This window comes from Triturus cristatus, chromosome 6 (assembly GCF_964204655.1).
Source record: "Triturus cristatus chromosome 6, aTriCri1.1, whole genome shotgun sequence".
Taxonomy (NCBI): Eukaryota; Metazoa; Chordata; class Amphibia; order Caudata; family Salamandridae; genus Triturus; species Triturus cristatus.
Window position 1 is genome coordinate 20,333,353 of NC_140589.1, and position 26,798 is coordinate 20,360,150.

Here is a 26,798-nt window from a genome sequence, read left to right on the forward strand (position 1 = left end):
TTCTGGACACAACTTGTTGCAAAGCGTTTCCATCAGAGGAAAGGCAGAAAAAGCTGCTAACCTCCGCCGGTCTCTGTCTGGTCGTCTTTACAAGTCTCTTCTAGGATCGATCTCATCCTGCATTCCCTTGATTCCGCATTGCAGGCTACGAATGCACCCGCTCCAAGAGCAATTAGGATTTGCAGTGGCGCCAAACAGAAGGCTCTTTCGACGACAAAATTGTGATAAATCAGCTTATGAAAGAGGCGGCCACCTGATGGACGATCATAGACAATATCTCTCAGGGTCTCACCTTCACAGTTTCCCTCTTTCGAAACAAGGGGTTACACGATGGATTGCCAGTGCAATCCAGTACTGTCACCAAGCGGCCGGTAAGCCCCTAGAAGGGCGGGTCCGGGCGCACTCTACAAGATCTGTTTCTTCTTCTGCGGCTCTCTTCGCTGGAGTGCCGATCAAAGACATTTGCAGGACAGCTACATGGAGCAGTGGCCATACTTTCACGAGGCATTACTGCTTTGACTCTTCCACGCGTAGTGATGTGGCAGTGGGACAGGCAGTCCTGAGGAATCTCTTCCAGTAAGCGTGAGCTTTCCCTTCTAACCCCTTCCTGTTATTGATTTCGCACATTTTGTATCTAATGAGGTTTACTGACTGGTGTTTTGGTAACTTGTATTTCTTATGATGATGTGAGAGGGATGGGCGGAAAACAAAGCGAGGAGGCCTTAAAGAGGGTTTAATGATGGCGTCATTTATTTCACCCAGTCACGTAAGGTAAACTTTGAGACAGCACAGGTGATGGTAGGCGGTAACACGGTTTCAGGCTCCGGGTAGGTGTCAGGAATATCCGGTGGAAACTTGGTCTGTGATCTTCTTGGCACGTGATGGTACAGCCCCCGGCCGCAGGATCCAAAAACAAAGAGAAGAAAACATGGTCACTGCACTTGTCCTGTAATGCTCTATATTGAATCACCTCCTTTTATTGGTGCCACCACCGGTTTTAGTGCTCTCTTAACGGAACAAGGGTGAGTTCTTGGTGATACCCGGGGCGTTGTGAAAGTCGGAAGGAGGGACAGGGTCTAGTGATGTTAAGATGGTGTTCGGTGTTGGTTCACATGTGCAATACCACCAGCATGCAATGAAGCTGCCTCCACGAATAGAAGTTTGATCGGTCGGCGCTAAATATGATCTTCTTGTTCTGGGGGAAAATGGCTCTAGATTTCTGTGCGTTAAACGAAACCTGCAAATGCCAGTTCTATGCAAGTTGTCATCCACATCCAGGATCGTGAGGGAACACTTTTCCACACATAGTCCGAGATCTATGCTTAACTTCTCGTTCGATATCTTTAATACCAAAGGTTCTCAGCAACAGGATGTAGGAAGCTGGCTCTGAATATACTACACCAAGGTGAGGTATAGTGTGCACAGAGTCCAGTGGACCCCCAAAGCTAGGCAGAGGTAAAAGTAGATAGCACCTTACTCTCTATTTGTGGTAGCGTGGTCGAGCAGTAAGGCAGTACCAGAGGACGCTGTGAAGCGTTTGTTGTACACACTCAGCCAGCAAATGAATTCACACAATTTAAAGACTGAACTCGGAGCAATTGTGTTTGTATAAAAATATTCTTTTAATTATTTTATTTTCTAGAACCAAGCAAGCCTGGCACAGGTAAGCAATACATACTTTATAGTAGTACATGCCGATTGTAAAACAGTTCAGTTGCAATTGTACATGTACTGTGGTTTGACTTACAGTATTGTTTAAGCGAAATGCAATCACTTGGAAATACAGTACGTAGACTTGCATGGGATTTTCAGTAAAATAGCAGGTAAGTTATTTTTGGATTACTTTTCTTCTCAGTGATGGATGCCTGGATGCAGTGCTGGGACATTTCCTGTAAACAGGTAAGTAAAAGCGTTTTTGTTAAATCGTACAATTTTAAAGAATTTGTTTAGGTTTCAAAACTCCACACTTAAAAACGTTTTCAGGAAAAAGTGTCAATGTTATCCTATGCAGTAAAATATGGTTATCTGTTTTTAGGTAAGTAATCGGTCTTTAGAGTTGAGGTTCTGGGGTTAGAACAAGGGTACCCCCAGGGTCAAGGATGCACTCTCGTACACCCTCAGCCTCAATAGGGTGGCCGGGTGCAGAGTGCTGAGGCCCAATCCAATGGGGAATAAGGGGCAGCCGGTTGGTGGCTGCTGGCAAGCAGGGCACTGGGTTGTGGGAGCAAAGCTCCTGGACTTTAGCTCAGGGCAAATGGGGAAACAAATTAGCACCAAAGGTGCACCCTCAGCGGCACTAGGGCGGCAGGGTGCAGGGTGCTATTTCGACGCCGGATGCCCTATTGTTTCCAATTGAGAACCTCTTGTTTGCAAATGCACTGCAGGCAGGGAGACTAAAGACTTCTGGGTGCGACCACCACTTCGAGAGGTAAGTTGGGAAGTTAAGGGTTGGTTTGGCACCGACGGTTTGGGTACACAAGGCCGTGGGGCGTCGGGTGCAGGGGTGCCTTTTGGGGTCGGATCTCCTTACCGGCTCTGGGTCTCGGTTAGGAGGGCCTTCTGGATTTAGGCTGCAGGCATTGGCTGGAGGCTTGAGGCTGGTCAGGGTTCGCCGGATCTCGGTTCAGGATCGCTGGGATGACCTCCTCGTGGTGTTTTCCCACTCGAGCTTGGGCCGTGGATGGCGGGTGCAGAGTGGGGCAGATTTGCGGTCTCTGGCTGCTGCCAGAGGTTGCAGTTGAATAAATCCGGTGTTCACGGGAGAAGCAGTTTTTGGAAGTGAAGGCAGACAGGTCCTCCGGGGTTTTTGAGGTTGCTGGCTGCCGGACACACCGGGATTTCGCAGGAGCAGGTTCGAGGGGGAGACAGGCCAGGAGGGCTGGGGAAAAGTCAGTGGGTGTCTTCCTCTTGTTAGCTGCTGCACGGCTGTTGTTTCTTGTCTGGATCTGAGGAAGCAAGGTTCAGGGGTGCCCCTAAATACTAGATTTAGGGGCGTTATAGGTAGGTAAAAGGCAGGGACCAATGGGTCCCTTCCCTGGGGTGGGTACAACCCCTATTATGCCACTCTCCAGTGGGAGGGGGGCATGTGCCTGTCCCTGGTTGTCTGACTCCCTCCATCTTCAAGATGGCGTGGACTGAGAGTTGTGCTTCACCTCGCCTCCCCCACCCGAGGGGTGGAGTTGGCAGAGGTGGGCACACCTCTCTTCCTCACTTGATTTTCCCGCCGGTTCTCCTGCCCAAAGTGGGGGTCAGAAGTAGTGGGGATCAGTTGCTGAAAGCAGCAATTGGGCTGGGGAAGCTCTCAAAGGCGGCAAGCCTTTGAAGCTTCCCCTTCGTGAACCCTGCCCATCCTGGGGGAGGAGGCTTGGCACCTCGTCCCAGGATGTGCATTGTTTCAGGCCCCAGAGAGCAGCCGGCTCTCGACCCAGGGGTCCAGAAACATGTCTGGTGGTGGCAGCTGAAAGCAGCCACTCAGCCTGGACACCAGAGGTGGGTTAGTGTTCAGGGGGCATCTCTAAGATGCCCTCTGTGTGCATTTTTTATTAAATCCCACACTGGCATCAGTGTGGGTTTAATGTGCTGAGAGCTTTGATATCCAACTTCTCAGTTTTCATTGTAGCCATTATGGTGCTGTGGAGTTCGTAATGACAAACTCCCAACACCATATACTCTTAATGGCAGCAGTGCACTTACAATGCCCAAGAATGGACTTGGGCACTGTAGGGGTACAGGGCTCATACACCTGTACCCTCACCACTGATATAGTGCACCCAGCTAGAGGGGTGACTGATCTATGCCAGGGCAGTGTGTTGTAGGCATGGTACACAGGGATGTTCACCATGTCGACTCTTCACTTTGTTCTGCACCAAAACACGCAGCCTGCAAAGGCAGTGTGTGAGTGTAGTGGTAGAGGGTGGCATAATAAGTGCTGCAGCCCTTAGAGGCCTTCCCTGGTCAGAGTGCCCTGGGTACCTGTGGTACCATTTACCAGGGGCTGAACTGTGGCCAGAGATACCAATTGGGTTTAGGCTTCAATGCATTTTTAGGCAAAGAACATAGCCCTGAGTACCTGATTAGCAGGAGCTCAGGGCACACTCAGTCAAAGCACATAAGCCATTCAGCAAAACGTGGGGGCAACCATGCAGAAAGAGGGCACTTTCTCACACAGGAAAGCAGAGAGGTGTTGTGTCAGCCTGATACCCCCCAGGTGGCCCATGCTGGTGTTTCTCCTGCTATCGGAATACAACCACATTCAACTTCCAACTTCCCGTAAACTTTTGACTGTGAACTAAGGCCAGGTCCTTCATCCTGACTCGACTTCTCTCTTCTTATGTGCATGGCTCCTAAATTCCATGAATTGAAAGATCTTAATGGTCCTCATGACTGTAGGCGTATTCTATCCAAGTCAAGACGAAAGCCACGATAAAGACATGTGATCTGTAACCACCCTATCTCCCCTGTTTAATCTCAGTTATGGTTGGTACATGTGTCTGTTAAGGTACGGGTTGCAGCAATATAAAGATTTATATGCTCATCACATTTTATCTCTTTCTGCTCTTGCAGACTCATCAAACAGTTCATGAAAGAATTTGAGTTTTTTTTCCTCCAATAAGGGCTCCTCAAATGGAAGGTCGCCTTTTTACTAGCACTCACACCAGCCGGGGGGGTAGAGGAGATGCATTCTTTCTCAAGTACCTTCTTGAGCCTCTGCATTTTAGTACTTCTGAGAACTAATCCAAAGATTTATACCCAACATTCCTTCAGATTGTGTCTCAAATCTATATTTTGGACCTCCAGAATCCAACATCACCAGCTGTGAGGTCTATTCATACGCTATGATGCGATATTTAAAATTCTACTTGCATCGAGCTAAGCAATTCATGAGCAATGACCAACTGTTGGACTCAGAGGGTCACACTCGTAAGGGTGCACCAGTCACGATGGCAACCATTGCTCAAGGAATTTCAGCTGCAATGCATTTCTGCCACTCAAAGGCTGGCGAGTCCCTCACAGCAGAAACCAGGGTGCACTTAACTAGGGGACTTTACCCCTCAACTACTTTGTTTGCGTAAGTGCCTCTGGAGAAGATATGTCGTGCTCCGACTTGGAAAGTGTTCATATAATTCATGCAGTATTATGACCTGGAATCGGCACAGCACAGTGATGCAGCAGTTGGATAGGTTTTACTACACCACTTATTTCAATAAGGGGAGCCTCTTTTGGTTCCATGTGTTTGCTTATGTATTTATGCAAATTTTAATGTCTGATATAAATATATATTTATATTATTAAAGTGTATATGAATGTTTTGTATATATTTTCTACCTAACATCCGCTATTTGAGCTAATACTAGAAGATATACAAATACAGTAACGGCTTGCTATTCTGATTTAAGCATGTGAATCTATGAAAGATCCAATACTGGAGAAGAAACTAAGTTACTTTCCTGTAAGTGCAGTACTCCAGTATTTGTCTCTTTCATAGTTCAACATGCGACCCACCCTCCTCCCCGGAGAGTTTCCCCTTAAAGATAGGGATTATTTATTCCCACTTGTGCTTGAAATTCTGAGGGACTCATCCTCTGTTGGGTGTGTTCTAGAGGGTGCCGTCGCCAGATTGGTTAAAGTTTAGTCCTTTTTAGGTCTCGCGCCTAGCGTTGCAGTGCGCAGCAGTGCTCGCGTAGCGAGAGACCTCTTGTGGCCTCTTGTGGGGGGGGTTTGAAAACGGCCCTAGGAATTGCACACGCTCACGCGCGTGCTTTTCCTTTTGGGCCACGCTATTGGCCTTTGCGTGCGTCTTTTTATCCAATCCAGCACGCAATTGGCCAAAGGCGAGCGCATTGCTACGCCCATGGCCTATTGGTGTCTGTTACGCGCACATCTGCCATGTGGTTTCAATTATCGTGCCCAGACACAGGCGCGATAATTGATAACAACACTCGCGTGCTTGTATTTCTACGTGATGGAAATAACAGCCGGGTTTATCGTGTGAGAGCAAGCGTGGAGGGAGGCGCTGCTCCCTCGGTGTTATAGAAAGGTTGCGGGTATGGTGAAGGTTAGGTCGGTAAAGTGCGCTATCTCCTTTTTCTGTTATCAGAAGTGGCAGAATTGTGCTATGAAGCATTAACTAAAATCAAAATACATACGAGCACTGTTTGAGATAAACAAATGAAAATATTAATGAACTCTAGGCAGTCTTGAATTTAAATGTGCAAAAGCAGTGATTTAATAGATGGACTCTGACAATTGTGATCATTTTGTGATTGCAACGGGCCCCTAAGACCAACCACTATAATATAAAAGCATAGACACCGCTATTTAAAGGCAATGGCTAGGGCAAAGCTACTGGGTTAACAAAACATATGCATAACCATTTAGCCTTTCATCCTCCCAAACTGAGAATGATTGAGTTTGGGACTGATTGTACCTGTTTAAGGGTCAAAGGAAAGGTCATCCATGATGTGGTGCGTACAGAAACTTTCAATAACATTTACAATTATTGTACAATGCGTAACGGGAACTGTAAACGCTTATATCACGATTCCTCGAGAAACCCTCCCCTTTAAACACTAGATCACACTATACCGGAAGAGGGTGGCATTCATGGCGCCATTTTGAGAGTTCTAATTCCTAAAACAGACAGCCAATCTGTTTAATCAGCAAAACACCGCGTTTGTTGCCGTGCTAATAACCCTCCTTTATCTCCCACCCCTCGTACTTACTGCTGTAATGTGGGCAGTTCCACCTGCTCAGACACTTGTTCCGCACTTTTAGTCCAGCCCGGTGGACCTTTCCCAATGTATCACTGCCTCTTTTCGGCTTTGTTCTCCACAACCGTGTTTGACTGTGCATCGATAACCCGGAGGCCTATTTCTTGCGGCGGCTGTATTTTGTTTGTTTGAAATATCAGTGTCCTCCCAGCAGGAATTAGGAAATGAATGCCTGCTTAGCAGAACAATGCTCGCACGGCCAGTGCGTTTCCTTGCATTGTGAGCAGGCCCCACTCTTTGTTCTGTGGCCGTTTTAAGCCGAGCGCCACCGCAGCGGCAGATGTATTTTTAAACGCGCCTCACTGTGCAGCGTATAGATCTGAGAGCGTGCTGCAGAGATTAAAATTTTTTCGTTACGGGCTGCAAATCCTCGAACTTCGTTTAAGGTGGTGGGAGCTAGCTTCAAAGAACGACACACAATGTGCCACAGGACAACATCAGTGCATTAATACAATCACGCAAATTAAGCACATCTGACTACCTGAAAAATGTTGGACGTCTTCTATACATAGCCGGAACCACACCATTTTATATGAAGAAAAAAGGTTTAACATTCTGTAGGGTTTTGGAGTTTATTAAAACGAATGCCTTAAAATGTAGATTATTGCAACACACTTTTAAACAAGCATTTGAAATGCAATAGGTCTTGCATTATTAAAGTTTGAGCTATTGGCATTGCTAAATAATGCAACACCAATAGCTCAAACTTTAATAATGAGAGACCTATTGCATTGCAAATGCTTGTTTTGAAAAGGGCATAGATGGGCTATTAAACTGACTTTTTCATTGCCGTTGTAGGCTGTGATTGTGATACATACTGGTTTATTATGATACTGTGGGACTCCCACTTCAATGACAGGGAATGATTAAAGCATGTGAATCTATGAAAGGTACCAATACAGTTACAGGTAAGTAACTTATTTTCTTTTTTTACATTCTAGCCGATATCTCTGCCATTTTTGTTTTGACTCTCCGCTTAAGCTTCCTTAAACTGAAACGTGTTGATTGAATGTTTTAGAAAAACAAAAAAACACCTGAGCCATTTCGTTTTCCTGTTTCCTTCCTATTATCACACCTAGAGTCTTAGTTTCTAGCATTAGCATTTTGCGGTGTCAGGAATGTGGCAGTTGATACTTAAAAATTTTTTAATTCAGTTTACATCTCAACCCTTCTGCCTTGATGGGGCTAGGCTTCTTGAATACCAGTGCATTACGGCACACAGTATCACAAACAAAATATTTTCAGATTTGTACAGCTGGCCTCTGAATTCTTTCTACTGTATGCTGAATCTGTGAATGACTGCTATGTCTTTTGGTGTAAATGACATTATCTTTAAACCCCACCCTGCAGATGACCACAAGCCCATTTGGATGCATGCTGAGGAGCGGGAAGAAATGAGCAAGGTAAGACCTAAGGTGATGCTGCCAGTACTGTCTTCTGGATTCTCAGTGACAGTGGGGCGGATGCCCGCTCTGGTCACAAGATGAGTCTTTAGAAGTGGGTGGGAGAGAAAGTCCGTACTTAAAGGTGATATCTTCACGCCTGAAAGCATTGGCAATGAAAAGCAAAATGGAAACTCATTCTGATGAATACTTCTACCCACAGATTATCCTGAGGCGCTACAGACTGGATCCAGAAGATTTTTCAGCATAGACTCTGAGGTCTAGTAGGTGGCATAGTTCCGTTCTGCGTCGTGTGCGCTAGCCCCAGAAGTGACGACTAGAGGTGCAAAAAGATGCCACCTAAGCGTGCTGACATCGGTTCCTTTTTTTCTGCGTCTTTGTCTGCGGATTCAGAGCTAGCTTCTAACTTCTCATCAATTAACACGCCTTTTCATTTTTACAGTGTGCAAGGGAATATGTCCCCTCCTAAAACTACATTGTTTAAGCATTTTAGGGACTATCTCAAACTAATGTCTGCGACAAGTCTCCAAGACATTTGTCTCTGGTGATTGAGGTTGTGCCACCATTCTGTCGTATAAGGAGTGTCGCCTGATGCACCTGAAGGCAATCAGGATCGTGGCGTCAAGCTGTGCATTGTTGAGCACTGAAGGTAGGCAACATAAGAGCCGACCTATTCGAAGTCATGGACACAGATCCAGTCCCATAACAGGCCGCATCCATGATCGAAGTATACAGGTTAGTCAAAATCCAAAAAGAAACACAAGACGTCCAACCGGGTTTCGTCCCAGCCTGGCCACTCTCCATCTGAGAAGTGGTTAGGGCATCCCCGTTCCCCACTGTCTCGATCTCTGTCCCCGTTTGAACACCAATTCTGTAGCCGATTCGATGCTTCCCGGATTACTTAGTTAATCGGCATCGCCAGCAACCTACCCGCTCCTTGTGGCACGTATTTGGGCCCCATGGATCCACGAAGGATGGCAGATCCACCGTTGGGCCCCCTGTACCTCCTGAACCCGCTTCGGAATCTGCTCCCAATTCCAGTAGCGACTCCACGTCCCTCACCACAATCCATGCTGGTTGTTGCCACATAGACTCCAGAGGAGGACGTCAGTCCCATAGCTCTGTCCAACTCAGATTTTTTTTTTACATCAATCTCTGCACACCAACCTCCATACCGTCTTACTCTGATAAAACAACGCCTTTGTCTAGGAGACACTTTTCAGTGCTCCAACAACTATTCGATTTGGACTCTGACCAGAGCCACCAGCTTTTGGTAATGATGGTGGTAGTAGGAATGAATTTTCACAAAATAGTGATGACAATTTCTTTGTGAACTTACAAGTGGCCAGTGGACCGGACGCTTCCCCTGACACAAGGCTGGTCTCTCCCGGCAGTATGCCCCCGCACCCTTGCACAGACTTCCCTCCCCAAACCCCCCCGCCCCCAACTCCCTTCCCCCCCAGCCTTCCAGGGAGAAGTCTGCTACATTCGTCATAGTCATTAGACGGCAGCCAAAGTCTTAGTGATACAATTTCCTTTTGTTGAGGTACAAACCAGTATCCCTCCGGAAGTGTTCTAACCCGTACAATCCTCATCTGAACCCCTGCTCAAAGAGGCTGACTCACTCTAATGGGCAGTCGGACCAAAACCACCTCTTGTCCACCAGTAAGCAGACGGGCGGCACGTTGTTACAGACATTGAGGCAGAGGATGTTTTCTTCTGCTAGCCTCACCCTAAGGTCAGTCAACGGCAAGTGTTTGCAGAGGCGGTACTCCCATGCATTATGGGTCACTGAGATCTAGCCAGCAGTCTCAAAAGAATTACACGCAATGTACATCGTCTGGCCTGGACACAACACACGGCACAGACAGAGCAGTAGAAACTAGCGTGTTGCTCCTGCGCCATGCACGGATGAGAACCATGGGCCTCTCCAGCGACGTTCAGTCATCACTGTGTCAAATGCCTTTTGACTGGTCTCCACTCTTTTTCGAAAAGGCCGACTCGATCTTTGAACACATAAAGAGAGTAGAGCTACTGCGCACTCCTTTGGTTTTTCCACACCTTCAAGGCAGAATCACCAATTTCACCTTTTTCTAGGCATCGCTAGGGGATTTCCCCTCCACCTCTTCCACCTACATTGGAAAGACTTTTATAGGACCATTTCTCCAATTTGCTACAGAATTCCAGACTCTTTTGGATCAAGGAGCCATAGAGAGGGTTCCAGTCAGTGAGATCGGAGCTGGGTGAGAATCCCATTATTTCTTAGTGCACAAAAATAGCAGAGGTCTTCGCCGTTTTTTAAATCTTCAACCCCTTAATTTCTTCCTGCTGAAGAACAAATTATAGATGCTCACTCTGGCCCAGGCTCTGTCGGCCAAGCATCCAGGAGACTGGATGGTGGCAGTGTACCTTCAGGGCGCCTGTTCCCATATCCCCGTTCTGCAGGCCCCACAGATGCTTCCTGCGGTTCAAGGTGCATCCGGAGAATTTTCAGTTTACTATGCTCCTCAGCAGTGCCCTTCTGGTGAAGGTGATACTGGTGCTCACAGAGTACCTTAAGGGGTTGGGTGGGTACCAGTCTTCACCTACCTTGATGACTGTCTGTTGAAGGCAGGATTTCCCCTGCCTTCGACCACCTCTGGAAGAAGGCAAACCTCCGTACATCGTTGGATTTCACTGTGAACGTGCAAAGTAACACACAACTCCTTCTCAGAGGCTCCCTTTTATCAGCGCCTTCCTGAATACAGTTCACTTTTGGAACAATAAGTTTGACTTTCACACTGTGAACCAGATGTTTCAGCCGAAGTCCTGGGTCTCAGGGAGGTTGGCTCTGAGGCTTCTTGGCCTATTGTATTCTGCTTGTCGACCATGCGAGGTGGCAAATGCAGGCTCTACAGTGGGATCTAGAGACTCGGTGGGCCCAGCACCATGGGAATCTGTCGAACTCCATCCAAGTTTCAAAGGAGACTGCAAAGGATCTGCTGTGGTGGCCACTTGACTGTAATTGGACCAGTGGCAGACCCCACGCCCCACCCCACTAAGAGCTCACAGTGGTGACTGTGCATTACAGCTGGGTTAGAGAGGTCATCTGGGGGGAGGTCATTTGAGGGAGGAGATCTTAGGACTCTGGTCTCTAGGGGAGACCCACCGCCACATCAACATGCTTGAATTGTTGGCTAAATGCTTGGTGTTGAAAACCTTCCTGTGGTCAATCAAAGGGAGACTGATTCAGGGTCTCACATACAACACCACTGCTTTTTAGGTCTCGCCTGAGACAGCGCTTTAGCGCTGCTCTCGCGAGAGCTTTTGTAAATGGGGGATCTGGAAGTGCAAACGAGTGCTTTCAGGCCTCCAAATACAGTGCATGTGCGCCGGCCGGGCGCGCGCACCATTTGGAGGCCTGAAAGCACTCGTTTGCTTTCACTTTCGCGGGCCGCACGGCAGTAAAGATCGGCAGTAAAGATTGCAATCTCTTTGTTCCTAGCATCAATGAGATGCAAATGAACAAACAGCGTGAGGCCAAAGGTCTTATTTTTTTTAAAATAAACCAGGTCACTGCTACATTGAAAGGAACAACAAGCATTTACAATGCAATAGGTCTCGCATTTATGCGAGTTTGAGCTATTCACATTGCAAATAACAATGCCTTTTATTTGTGTTTTCGTTTTTCAAACATAAATAAAAGGCATCGTCATTTACAATGGCAATAGCTTAAACTCGCGTAAATGCGAGACCTATTGCATTGCGAATGCTTGTTGCTATTGCAACAAGCAGGGAGCGTGGGTTCCTAGGCTCTGTTTCAAGGGGGCCTGCACCTCTGGATCTGGCTGAATCTCCTGTGCATCTCCCTGATTGTACATCTCAGCTGACGACAGATCATGAATGACCGCTGCACCTGGAGGTGTGGTAGAGTGTCTTCCAGCACCGACTTGATCGCTTCGCCTCCACTGAGAACCCACAGCACATTTACACATTGGAGTTCCCAAGAACGATCTCACTCCAAAACGCATTCTGCCTAGAGTTTAGCACGAACTCCTGTGTGCCTTCCTACTGCTAACTCTCCTTACCCGAGTTCTGAAGATCAGGAACGGCCAGGACCAAGTACTCCTAGTGGCTCAGGATTGTGCCAGGAGGTTGTAATACCCGGAACGTCTGAGCATGAGCATCTGTCTTCCAATCATGCTACTCCTTTAGGAGGATCTTCTGTTGCTGCAGCTGAACTGGGCTGTGCAACCAGCCTGCTCAAGCTACTCCTCCATGCGTGGAGATAGAGCAACTTCATTTGAGCTATCCCCCAAAGTAGTGTATTTCATCCTGGCAGGGGCGTTCTCCAAAATCTGTTTATGCTGGGCGCTAGGGCAAATTTTGGGCTTGGTGTGGCAGCCTTACTATGGATCGGTTGTAAGCTAAATTCTTGGATGTGTTACCATGTGTTCTGTCTTTGGTCCTGCAAGAACTTGCAGTAGGCACTCATACCCTATATTTATTGGCCCCATTGGCCCTTTCAACTTTTTGCATTTGTCATACAAACTGTTGTTTCCTATGAATCCTGATGACGGTCTTTCTCATCGCAATAGCCTCAGCCGTCGCATGAGTGAGCTCCAGGCTCTTGTCAGTCGAGCCGCCCTACACAACCTTCTTTCGTTTCTACCGATGATTGTGACTCCCTTTCATGTCAGACAGTTGATCATGTTTGCAACTTACTTTGCTCTGCCGCGCTCCATGAGAGAGGAGAGATTTCTTCCTTTCGACCCCAATACGGCATTCAGCTTTTACATCGATCGTACCAAAGATCATTGGGTGTACAATTACCCCTTGTGGGGTTCGCTTGGGCAAAGAAAGGCAAAGCAGGGCAGAAATACATTTTCTCCAGGTAGATGGTCCTCTGCATTAATATCCGCTAAATGATAGTAAAAAGCAGTCTGCATATGGGCTGAGGGCCCATTCCTCCTGGGCCATGGCTGCTACCACTGTGCTAGGAAGTGGAGTGCTAGTCCTGGATGTTTGTCAGGCAGCAACGTGGCATCAGTGCATATGTTGGCAAAGCACTTCTGCCTTGATAGCTAGACTGATGGAAAGGGCATTTTGTCTGTTCGGTCCTGCAGGACTTTTTTGTCTGAATCATTCCAGACACCCACCATCAGGGAAGTACTGCTTTGGTATCCAATCTGAAGGTGAGGAATCTGTTGTTAAAGGTATCAGTCAGAAGAACAAGTTAATCGCCTTCATTAATGCTCTTTCTGGTTGGTACTGTATTAACCGCAGATTCCACACCAGCCACAACCCCCCTCCCCACCCCCCCCATCCCCTCCAGTTCTGTGGCATGGACTCTTTTCCATGTAAAAAGTTCCCAATTTAGAAATCTGCACTCTGGCATAAAATCAGAAGCTTTTGGGCTTTGCGTTTGAGGGCGTGGATGATGTCCAGGAAGAAACTGATGTTCGCGCTTTTGTATGCTGTCTATATGCAGCTCCAGCCGTCATTTCCATGGCGGAGCAGAGCTGAATGGTTCTACTGGCTCGAGTGCAGGGGCAATGCTAAAAATTCTTCCAGATCCTGTCTGGTGCCTGGAGATATTCTAAAGGTGAGAAATCTGTGGTGAAAGAACGTACCCATCAGAAAGCGTTACCGAAGGTAAGTAACTTGCCCTTCAAGGATCCCTCCTGGGGACACCCACCAGCTCTTTGAAGCCCATTGCCCCTTACTGCCATATGTTGTCCTGGGTGGGCATCAGGGCCTCTCAATAGAGTTTCTAGGATGAAATGCACATATGTGATGCTTTTCAGATAATGTGGGGTGATCTTGATTTGCTGGCCTTCTTGTTGGTATCTCGTGGGACTTTTTTCTGGTGCTGTCGTACTTCTTGGTATTTCGTGGTACCCTGCTTTCCATCTCTAGTGGCGTCCCTCTTGTGTCACCAGGCACCCTTCTTTCTGTTTTCTACTCCCAGGTTTTCCCCTGGTGTCGGCGGGTGCTCTGCTTTTCTGCAATGTGGCACTGGCTTTCTCCTGTTGGCTTTCTCTCTGGTGTACCTAAATGCTCTGATCTTTCGTTGGTTTGGCCCTTGCCTCGGCATGACAGTTACTCCTGATTTTATATAGTTTGTTTATTTTGGGGGCACTGCAGCTGCTTGTAGAATGTACATCGGAACTGGGACGTCTGGTTTGAAGTAAATACTCTGAGCACCCCTTTGTCACCTCCCTACTGAACTAGAGGTTCAGTGACCCCTCGTGAGCTAGCTCTGTTACTCTGACTGTTTTGGTACTGAGGCAGAAGATTTTGTTTCTAACCCTGGATGCTTTAAGAGACTGGCACTGGGGTGTAGGTATCGTTTATTGCTGGGTGAGTCCACGAAGTGGTAGAAACATGCAAGGCCTCCCTACTTCCACACAATATTGTTGAGTGCTTAGCACGAAGAGGATTGATCTTCACCTGCTTCGATCGCTGCAACAGTGGAAACTAAGGAGAGGCTTCGTGCAGCGATAGAAAGTTAGCTATTCTGTATCCTAGGAAACGCGAATCATTGATAATCCGCCCTTCGCTTGTAGGAGTTTAACTGTTACTAACTGGCACTCATGGAGAGGTTCAGGTTTTGAATGAATACTGAAACTCCGACCCTTCTCACAGTCCCTGTTGTAGGTTATCACCCAGGCGATACCTGTGGCAAAAGCCCCTGCGTGTTGTTAAATCCGTGCACACTAGAGCGCTTTGCCTTTGTTTGAAGGGGGGGTGGACCAGGGGCAGTAATCTGCACCCCCTTGTTAGGGAGCAGGGACTCAGAAGTGAAATGGCTGTGCCACCTTTTTCAAGATCTCTGCCATCAGAAGCGCGTGTGGCCTCATTCTAATCCCTAGTGCCCGTCCGTGGTCTGTCGGGTATAAATGTGGTATGGAACAAATCCGTCACTGGTCTGGTTCAGGGTCTAGTTCCAAACGAGTAGTTTAGCAAAATAAGTTGGCAGTTTATAGAAGAATTTGGTTTAAATTAATGTGCAGTAATACATGGACTTAAAGGTGTAACCGTGTCTCTGCTGAGTGACTTTTCCAGTTTGCCAAGAGGTAAAAAGAATTATTAGTGCCCAGTTAAGCAGTTGTGCTTAACTGGGCCCCAGCGAGGTTTCTTATGCTGGAAAGAGTTCCAGCTGATCTAATGCTGGGACATTCCCCCTCCAGCGATTGTTTGGAGAAGGGCTGTTATAAGTTCAGAGTGAGCACAGGCCTCCCTTCTACCGTATTAGAATGATCTCTATTCACCTGTTCGTGACATGAACTGCAAGGATAGGCTTCTCACCCCTTTTACTATTGTTGCCTCCAGGTTGCAGTTCTCTGCTGAATTCCTTATTTTGGCATCTCCAATTGCTGCCCCCTTCAAGGTCAGCCCAAACCTTCGCAGGGTTTTGCATCTTGGATGAGCACAGCACCAAGAGGGGCTCCACACTAGTAAACCAGTTGCCTCCAGGTTTAGAGCCCTGATGATCATCCGTGCCCGCAGCCTTCTCAAACCCCTAATGTGAAAAAGAAATCATGACCCTGTTAGAGCAGACTGTGGCATGGCACTTGCCAGAGTGTTCACCTGTGCCAAGGGAGCAGTGTTTTGAAACCACAAAGGATTCCCTGGTGAGCTAGAATGCTGCACTAGAGGAAATCAGCCCCCCGTGACTGCACAACATGTTGTAATTCTTCCCAGGGTATAAAGGGGTACCTCAAGCCCTCTTTCACATCCACATTATGGCAGCTGAGGAATGAGCCAAAGCCGTGCAGGAAATGGAAGCTGTGCATCCAGTCTTTTCTCGATGACCCATTTCCGCAATTATGGTGTGACTTTGCAACTCTTGGATTCAATTTGGAAGTCCTCAGTGACTCACAACTTGCGCCAAAGTTAAGAGAGACAGTTTGTTATATCACAATCAGTAAAATCACCAACGCCCAAAAAGCTTGAAGTATGTCCATTCATCCGCCACAGTCAGTCTTCTCGAAACACGATGCTGCTGTCAGCAAATGTTTAAATTGATCTTCCAGCAAGGTACAAACATTTCATGAGCAGAAAGATTCATGCTCTGAGAGTCTCCCTTTGAAACTCTTCCTCTATCCACCAAGAACGTCCTTGCTGACGCACCAGTTGTGATAGGAATTTGGACTTTGTTTCACGACTCTGGCTTCTCAATGGATCTGATCCCTCTTTTACCTTGGAAATTGCCCTGAAGTCGCTGATAGGCTGCACACTAGGGCTCTACTGAAACAACAATATGAACCCTACAACTCCTTGCTGGGAAGAACTCCTTCCTCCTGGTCATTGCTCAGCCCTGAGGATTACTGAGACTCGCTGCGGTACATGGCATTGGGCGTTCCTTCCTGTCCTTGTGCAGGAGCTTGTACAAGTCAACTCACGTAAGAACATCAATGTGATTTCCATTAATTTTTCAAGGTGGTGTCCAGTCCCAATGCTGAAATGTCATGAAGTTCTTGTTCATAGGTATGCCGCAGTAGACTAACCTCCAAGGTGTCACTTTTGGATAGATCAAACCCTACACCATCTGCTGCCATGCTGTCACCAGGCTCATTCCACAAGAAGTAGGGTTCTCAGGTACTCTGCAGTAATGTTCTCCTGTCTTCAGACCTGATGGTGACTTCCTATCACCAGCAACCACTCTCAGTGTGGAAAGAGTGAGAGGAGTGGACGGGGACATCAGTGGCATCAAAACATGTTAAGATGTAGTGGTGGACACTGCCACCACTGGGACTAAATGGGCATGCAGCGATATAATTCAATTCCATCACTTTCAGGCTCTCCTTTTCTTGTTAATAACCTTCAACATGATTGTGTGAAAAACCTTCAGACATGATTTATTTAGACGTGTCGTCAAGATGTTTCAAATCACACAATCACCTCCTCTAGGAAGAGGCTAAGTATTGAGTGAACCTGCAGAAGGAACTCTTGCTGTTCTTCGATAAGTGTTAATAGGCAACCAAAAGAGAGGCTAAGCGGGGCCTGGGAAGAGTTAACATGCCTAGACTTGCACGTCGCGTAATGCAGCGCACCTCGGAATGTATACTTGTGAGCCACCCTGCTATTTCACATTAAGTGAGAGGACGAGGCATGAGCTGTATGTGGGGAAGGGTTATCTTCCCACGTCTTAATCTTCACTTGCTTTGCTAGTTTGCCATTATGGTTTTATAATGTTTCTACAGACAGGTTCATGAAAAGATCTCTGGCTGGGATGCTGATCTGAAAAGAAACTTCAGTTAAAATACAGTGACCTTCCCATGAGTGCTCAGTATGTGACTCTTTGACAATAACCTCTGGCAACTGATATTGTACACAAAACGTAGCCTCTGTCCAAACCTGATAGCTTCATAAATGGGCATGGTTCCGCAAGGAGTCCCCTCTCTAGCCTTGGAGCACTGGAATATAACCTGTTTCTCTCCATTTTACATTCAAAAGAAGAGGCCACCTTAATATCCTGGTGTATACATCGTCGATGTCGCAGAAACTTCTACTGTAAGATTTGTGAGACCAAACTCTGCCTGGCTGCCTACACTCTGTCTATCACTTTTCCTCAGATACTGCTCTGCTTCTTGATTGCTGCAAATATGTGAAGGAGGAAAAACCTTTGTCAATAAATAGTCTGTGTACATGAATAGGAAAATGCAACATAAAGAAATTACTAAAGACCCAGGGAGCCTGCAGTGAGGAGCTTAATTAAACATGTTATTGCTTTGCCACTGGATTCAAGCAAGCCTGGCTGAAATGCCAGAAACCGGTCCTAGGAAGCTTGTTTCCGGGTCAGGGAAGACATGGCTTGGCAGTTCGGGCTGGGCTGTTCCCATGAGACACAGGGTCAGACTGATTTGCATATGGCCATGTCTGAACTGGGGTGGCAGAGTGGGCTAAAGAACGGTGATGGATTAAACCCAGATCAGTTGACTGGGGGTGAGTGCTTGCAATGTTCAACACTCCGTCCATCATTTCCTTTGGTTTTTGCTTTGTATTCCAAGGACTCACTCCGGCCAAAGCCACTATGGCATGGGAAGGAAGCATGTTATGTGGCCTTGGGTTTTGGCACATTGATGGATGTTGATGCACGCCTTCTTGGTCATGTGTTTCCTCATGAGGCCTTCATCGTCCACCTGATGAACCCAGCATCGCAGGCACAACTGGTAGTTCGCCAAGCTCTGTAATACACTAACCTTGAGTGACATTACATACAGAGGGAGAATTTAAGTAGACTACTACTGACATACCAACTTGCGCCCCATCTGAAGGTGATGTGTCGAGAGGGAGGACAGAGTGCCGTGTATGGACATTGGAGCTGGTCATTGAGGGTGACCGGTCTGAAGATAGCAGAGAGTGCTGTGTATGGACATTAGAGTTAGTCCTTGATGGGGATAGGTCTAGAGGGAGGGAATAGAGTGCATTGTATGGACATCGGAGCTAGTCTCTGAAGGTGACTGGTCTATAGAGAGAGAGAGAGAGAGGGCAGAGAGTCCTGTGGCTGGTCATTGAGGGTGACTGGCCTAAAGATAGCAGAGAGTCCTGTGTATGAACATTGGAGCTAGTCCTCGAAGGGGATAGGTCTAGAGAGTGGGTGGAGAGTGCTGTGTATGGACATTAGAGCTAGTCTTTGATGGTGACTGGTTTACAGAGAGGGCGCAGAGTTCTGTCTATGGACACTGGAACTAGTCTGTGAAGGTAACAGGTCTAGAGAGAGGGTGGAGAGTGCTGTGTTTGGGCATTGGAGCTAGTCTTTGAAGGTGACCGATCTAGAGGGAGGGCGTAGAGTGCTGTGTATGGACATTGGAGCTCGTCATTGATGGGGAAAAGTCTAGAGAAGGGCAGAGAGTGCTGTGTATGGACACTGGAGCTAGTGTTTGAGGGTGACCTGTGTAGAGAGAGAGAGGGTGGAGAGTGCTGTGTATGGACACTGGAGCTAGTGTTTGAGGGTGACCGGTCTAGAGGGAGGGCGTAGAGTGCTGTGCATGGACGTTGGAGCTAGTCTCTGAAATGGGCGCCTGGGCTAGTCCTTGAAGTTGATGGACCTAGAGAGACAGCAGAGTATGCTGTGTACAGATTCTCGAGCTGACCCTTGTGGTGTTGCCTTGCAGAGCTCCACGCAGCGCCATAGGTGGTTAATGGTGAGGAAGCATGCGTTGCTGCCATCGATGTTACCTGTCCGGTAAAACTGCCTTGGGCATTCTAGTTCTGTGGGGTTGTTCAATCCAGTATCATGAGCTTGAGATGTGTATCAAATGAAAATGGTTAGATGTGGTGAGAGCCTGTCTTGCTTGCGAGCTCACACCTGACACCTTATTTTTATTTTTGATGTTCGCAGCACTGGAAGGTTAACGACGGAGTCGCAAGTGGGCAGAAAAGCAGCACATGACACCTGCCACAGTTTACCCCTCCAGCCTGCACTCTCTGTATATTTATTAAAGTGGTAGAAATGACTCTGGCTCCAGGAGCAGTGGGTTGCAATCAGGGGGTCTGGGAGAGAGGGCTGCATCATCCTGTTCTCTTGTAGCCTTGTTCATTTTCCAGATATTCGTCTGTCGGTCACAGACAGGACATAGCATTGGAAGGGCTGACATGGCTATTCGTCTAGACGGAGCACCTGGCACTTTATTTTGAGCATTCTCCTAAACAGGTGTCTTAAAGTAGCTTTCTCTGGGTGTTTGACTGTGAATCATCATGTATTTTATGCACTATGAAGTCATTTAAGTGGCTGGGGAGTATTAAAGTCTTGTTATGTGCTTGTGTGCTGAAAGCTATGGTGTTTTCTATGCCTTGTTTACGCGCTAAGACAAACCCTCCAGAATCAGGAAAACGCCCTCACCGCCAGCGCGGCAAAGGTGTAGCCACGCCCACTGCGAGGCCACGCCCACCGACCTAGTACTTAAACGCTCGAACGCGCAACGATCACCACTTACTGGAACCCCTCTGAGGCGGAAAGCCGGAGGTTTTGCAAATTACTTCGCATTTCTTCTTTTTTAAAACTGTCACCTTTGTGTTGTGTTTTTAAAAATAAGTGATATTAGCTCACCTGTGTGAAAGCGCTGCTGTTACGCGCTAAGACAAACCCTCCAGAATCAGGAAAACGCCCTCACCGCCAGCGCAGCAAAGGTGTAGCCACGCCCACTGCGAGGCCACGCCCACCGACCTAGTACTTAAACGCTCGAAAGCGCAACGATCACCACTTACTGGAACCCCTCTGAGGCGGAAAGCCGGAGGTTTTGCAAATTACTTCGCATTTCTTCTTTTTTAAAACTGTCACCTTTGTGTTGTGTTTTTAAAAATAAGTGATATTAGCTCACCTGTGTGAAAGCGCTGCTGTTACGCGCTAAGACAAACCCTCCAGAATCAGGAAAACGCCCTCACCGCCAGCGCGGCAAAGGTGTAGCCACGCCCACTGCGAGGCCACGCCCACCGACCTAGTACTTAAACGCTCGAAAGCGCAACGATCACCACTTACTGGAACCCCTCTGAGGCGGAAAGCCGGAGGTTTTGCAAATTACTTCGCATTTCTTCTTTTTTAAAACTGTCATCTTTGTGTTGTGTTTTTAAAAATAAGTGATATTAGCTCACCTGTGTGAAAGCGCTGCTGTTACGCGCTAAGACAAACCCTCCAGAATCAGGAAAACGCCCTCACCGCCAGCGCGGCAAAGGTGTAGCCACGCCCACTGCGAGGCCACGCCCTCAACAACTTCTACAAATGTGCCGACCCCCCCAGCGCAGCGGACGAGCGCAGCGGGAGCGCCGTTTGCGCGCCGTTTGCGCGCCGAAGGCGCGCCTAAGGCAAGCCCGTCTGCGCCCGTCCGCGGCAGACCGGGGCCTGGGGCCATAACCCCTGGTCATTTTTACACATATTCCACCCTCTCATTGCTGTCACTTAGGCCCACTGACAGCGCCGGACCCGCCCCACCCGCTTTTGTTCTAAAGCGTGCCGCCACTCACGGCATTTTGAAGCCCGAATTCTCTCTCGGCAAGGCCCCTAAGCCCAGGTCCTATGCACCTCATCCTACTCCCAATGAATCTGAGGCCATTTTCAAATGCCTATACCTAAACACTAGATCCATGGTTAAACACCATCTGGATATCTTTCTCCTGCTCCAGGAGGAACAACCTGATTTTTTGTTTCTCTCTGAGACTTGGCTTACTGAGGGCTCCCTACCCGACATCTTAGCGGCAGTTCCCTCAAACTACTATATTTTACACGTCGACAGACCAGCCGGCAAAAGAGGCGGGGGAGTTGCTGCGATTATTCGCAGCACCCATAAAGTCTCCTCTCTACCATCCTTTGACATATCAGGAACAGACAACTTGATCTTTAAAATGGATACTAATACTGGATCACTACTTCTCATCCTTATATATCGCCCCCCCCAAAATACGCCCTCTTTTTCGGCCTCCCTAGCTGAACAACTTGCTCCTCTGATAATCTCCCATAATAAAATTGTGCTGCTAGGAGATTTCAACCTTTGGCTGGACTCTGCCGAGTCCGACTCTCAGGCAGCCACGCTGAAAGAAACCCTCCTCGACATGAACCTCTCTCAACATATTCACCTTCCTACTCATGTCAAAGGGCACAGCCTAGATCAAATCTGGTCCCAAAACATTTCCTTGGCTATTCAGTCTATCACGCCCTGTGTTTGGTCGGATCATTATCTGATCAATTTTACTATGACTACCGGGAGAAGTAGAAACCCCCCGCCCAAGCCAGGAGGAAAAACCAGAAGGTGGAAGAATGTTGATGTCCCCGCTTTCATTGGTTCATTAACATCTTCCCTTCCCCCGTTTGACCGGGACATCGAAAAGATGGAAGAAGCTTTCTCAGGGTGGCTACTTCAGGCAGCGGACGCTCACGCCCTCTGTACCTACTTTCCACGCTCTCGCCCCAATGACGCCCACAGGTGGTTTACACCTCTTCTGAAAACCCTCAAATTTGAGGTCCGTCAATTGGAGCGCAAGTGGCGTACAGCCTATTTAGAACAAGACAGGGCTAACTATTGCAAGGCTCGCAAAAACTACCAAAAGCTTATCCTAAAACACAAAACCGACTATTTCTCAGAAAAAATTCTTAAGGCTCATAATCAATCCAAGGAACTGTTTAACATTGTGGAAGATCTTAGCACCAGTGACAGAACCTCCCTCTCGACAGTTCCCACTCAGGAACTTTGTAATTCATTAAACTCCTTTTTCTTTGACAAAATCTGCACCATTAAACAAAACATTCCTACCACTCAGTCTCCCCTTTTATTTGCAGACACCTTTTACAACCCTGCTACTCTGGACTCCTACCCCCCCATTGAAAACGTTAACCTATCTAAACTTCTTTCTAAAATTAAATCCGGCTCCCCTGATGACATCTGCCCCCCTTACATCCTGAAAGAAGTGGGTACCAGCATCCCTGGGGGCCTACTTCCCATGCTGAATGGCTCACTTGCTCAGGGTAAAGTTCCTAACAACTTTAAGAAAGCCCTCCTTATTCCCCTCATAAAAAAGGCAGGAGCCAATCCATTAGACCCACTCAATTACAGGCCTATATCTTTGCTGCCATACTGCGCTAAACTTTTGGAATCTCATGTATGCGACAGCATCTCCACATTCCTCGAAAATTCGGAATATCTAGCACCTACTCAGGCCGGTTTCCGCCCTTGCCATTCCACTGAGGCGGTCATCCTCTCGGTGCAGAATACCCTGAGGCGGAATGCGGATGAAGGGATCCATCAAGCTCTGGTACTTTTAGATCTTTCTGCTGCCTTCGACACGGTCGACTATACCATCCTGGTCGACCGTGTCGAACAGGCAGGCCTCAGGGGCCCTATGCTGAGCTGGATCCGTTCATTTATCACTGACCGAACTCAATCGGTCAGATTGGGCTCCTTCACAGCTCCCACCATACCCACCATCTGTGGAGTACCTCAAGGCTCCTCGTTGTCTCCCCTGCTTTTTAATTTGTATCTACGCCCTCTTTTGTACTCCCTCAGGCACGCTAAGGTCACCATTTTCAACTACGCCGATGATTTGCAGCTCATCTTTCCTCTGAACACCAAGGACTCTGTGGTAGAATTCCAAAACACCATGTCCCACATTTTGAGTTGGATGAGCTGCAATCACCTGAAACTTAACCCAGGCAAGACCGAACTGGTCTTGCCTGGACAGAGCACCCTCAGCTGGAACCCCAGTTTCTGGCCCTCCTGCATGGGTGCCCCCCCATCTAAATCATCCTCGGTTAAGAGCCTTGGCATTTTCATTAGTGAGGATCTCTCCCTGAAAAAACAAGTCGGAGCTGTTGTTTCCTCCAGTTTTTTTCAGCTGAAGAAAATAAAAAAAATCGCCCGCTTCTTCTCCCAAGCTGCCCTCACTCAGATCGTCATCTCCCTGGTTTTGTCCAGATTGGACTTTTCCAACAGTCTTTACCTCGGGCTCCAAACTGGAGAGCTAAAACGCCTCCAGCTGGTTCAAAACCAGGCAGCCAGACTTCTCTTGAACATCCCTAGAAGGCAATCAGTCAGATCTGGCTTGAAACAGCTGCATTGGCTCCCGGTTGAGCAACGCGTGGCCTTCAAAGCTGGGTGTATCCTCTTCAAGTCTTTACACGACATTGGCCCCATTTTCATCAGAGACCTATTTAAAAAATACAGCCCCTCCCGCAACCTCCGGTCTGCTCATAAAGCCCTTCTGACTATCCCCTCGTATAAGAAGAAGCGTCTCGGAGGCAGCTGCTTTGACCATCTTGCAGCTGCCTTCTGGAACTCTCTCCCTCTTCATCTGAAACTTAGTGACAACATCCTCAGCTTCAGACACTCTCTGAAGACCTGGCTCTTCTCCCAGGCGCATCACTAAGCTGCCTTTTCTCCACCAACCGATGGCCACGCCTGTTCCTTCCTACAGCGCCATGAAGCCTCCGGGCGTACGAGCGCTTAACAAATATCATATAACATTAACATTAACAAACTGGGGTGGAGTATTGTGCATGCACCAGAGGAAGGCGAGTAAGGTGTGCTGTGATGGACGAGCAGTGAAGCCATAAAATAGAGGGTTATCCTCAAGCGAGGGAGAGCTGCAGAAGAACATATAGACCAAGACAACAAGTGAGAGCAGAGCTGTAAAAGAACAGATATGCACACACTTTTTTTGCACACAAACACCCCTTCATCCCAAGCGACGTTTTTTCATTGTCTGTCATGGTGCATGAAGATTGAAGCGGGGCATTGCTGTGTATTCCCTTAACTGATGATTTTGGGGGACTATAGACCTGTTGGTAGATTAACTGTGTACCTCGACTGACACCTTGTTGCCTGAGCTTCTACGCGTTGGCATGCACCAATCTTTCAACTACATTCGTTGCTTTGTGCGTCTCCTACACTGTTATTAGTATTGTGTGTGCTGTATTGAGGATTGTTGTCGTTGCAGTCATTAGTTTCTGTTCTCCAGCCAATATTCATTCATATTGAATATCTTGGGCCAAGTGTGGGATCGCTCAGCACTTTTTCCTTGAAGAAATAGAGCTCTCTAAATGTAAACTTACATGGTTCATATGCAAGACACATTTTCTTTCTGTATTTTATTTTTTTATCTATAGAACGATATATACAATGCCCACTAAAATATAAAATCTTTCAGGCCTAATTTCTGAAAAAACCCAGTTGAAAGACTGTACCATACTTTCAGAAGTCCTGGTCAATGAGAGCAAAAAACACTGAAGGACCAGCTACTGTTGAGATCAGTACTCTGGGACTGTGATGGAGCACCTTTGCTGCCTGCCAGGGGCGCTGCCAGGCTTCATCTAGCCAAGGCTGAGATCAGTACTCTGGGACTGTGATGGAGCACCTTTGCTGCCTGCCAGGGGCGCTGCCAGGCTTCATCTAGCCAAGGCTGAGATCAGTACTCTGGGACTGTGAGGGGGCTCCTTGGCTGCCTGCAAGAGGCACTGCCAGGCTTCATCTAGCCATGGCTGAATGCCCATGAAATCGCCTGCTTTAGTTTTTCTCTTTTAAATGGAAAAATAAAAATGAGGTTGGTTGGAGCAGTGATGGTACCCTGTATTCTCAAAGTCATTTTTAGGTTGAGCCCTGAGCAAACGCTGCTCTGGGGTTGATCTGTGGTAGTAGACTACAGGAGAGAAGCCACACCCACTCCCCGCCCATCTTTTTCATTGGCTTGTGTCGTTCTCTTTTCTAAATGCTGCCTTCAGATTGGTTAATAGGCTTGCTATTCCCTCCTTATGACAGCCATGTCGTCATTTGTATCCTTCCATGGCTATTAGCCTCTTTACCTCTAGTTTTGAATGAGCACTATTTTCTTCCCGTGTCTTCACCCCCCTCCCGCACTCCCGTTGTTCGTGTCTTCTCGCCCCCGTCCGCACTCCCGTTTTCAATGCAATAGGTCTCGCGTAAATGCGAGTCCTATTGCATTGCAAATGCTTGTTTTTTCTTTTAGCAGATCTACGAGTGCATATGTTTTTTTCTGATTAAAAGAGAAGGGGAATATTGCTGTTGTACAGACAGTTTGTTCATATTTCGAGAAATGCATTTTCTTTGAAAAAGGTGTTCGAGTCGAGAACACCACAATGGATGAACTGAATGAAGGTGCACGTGATGGAGAACTTGTTACAAGTTAGAACTGTTTATCTTCTCAATGGTGTCACCAGTTAATCAGCATAGGTTACTTTTCTGAGGTTTGCTTTTCCTGTCTCTGACACAGACTGCTGTGAGCGGGGGACCGTATAGGTTTTAGAGAACATTAAATTGATCTCTTCTGAAGTAACAGTTCTGTTTCAGCAGCACCTGTGGTTTGAGTCTCATGGGGCACCCTTTCTTCTGCCTATGACGTTCTTCATTAATAGGCTAAACATGCAACATGGAGCCTTTGAGGCTATTTTTTTCTTTGTTTTCTGCTTCCTAAAGTTTAAGTATTGTCCCATTGCAGCAGGTGTTAGGCTTTTTGCTCGATTGTCATCTTGTGCATTGGTTAAAAAAAAAAAAACATTTGAAACATATCCTGTGTATAAATTGAGTTTGTCTGCGCGTTTGAAAATTACAGTTTCGCCGTCGGTAAATAGATCTGCAGTTATTTTGAAATGATTTGTTCTGGGATCCCAGTGATGATCTGTATTTATGAATATTTCTGCCTCACGAGTTGTTGTCCACTCAACCTTGGAATTCACCTGAGTTTGAAGACAAACAGTTTCCTTTCACTTTGACGTCTTCATGGAATGAAAGTTGTCAGTAAGCGATTCTAGACCAAAGAAAGTAATACAGTATGTAAAGGCCACGATAACGGTCTGAGCCTCACCTTCTTTGTTCTTGGGCTGCAGGGTTCCCATTCAGGCCATATAACCACATGGCATATGCGCCTCAATCCGGTTTACAAGACTTGGCTTCTTACTGTCCTGAGCAACTTTTACACGTCTAAGTGCTCCTGCCTTGGAACCACTATGAACATTCTCGCAAGTCTTTTTAGTTGAACAAGTTTCTAAGTGCATGTTCCATTAAAAAAAAGCAAGGTGGTGTGTGCCAGAACCCCTCTGTCCTGGGTTGACTTTGGCACCTCCAAGAATCTTGGTACCACATCAGTGATCATTTGAAGCAAGTTTGCACAAGTACATTTGCTAAGGTTTCCAAAGAGT

At 47.3% G+C, this 26,798-nt stretch overlaps 1 protein-coding gene across 8 annotated transcripts in view; it reads left to right on the top strand.

Annotated features, from left to right (window-relative positions):
• Positions 1-26,798, top strand: part of KLC4 (kinesin light chain 4) — a 595,564-nt gene that overhangs the window by 288,801 nt on the left and 279,965 nt on the right. For all 8 annotated transcript variants that reach the window (XM_085610149.1, XM_085610151.1, XM_085610153.1 and 5 more), the window contains exon 10: positions 8,121-8,173. In XM_085610149.1, the coding sequence (XP_085466275.1) occupies positions 8,121-8,173 (53 nt within the window). The remainder of the gene's footprint in view (positions 1-8,120; positions 8,174-26,798) is intronic.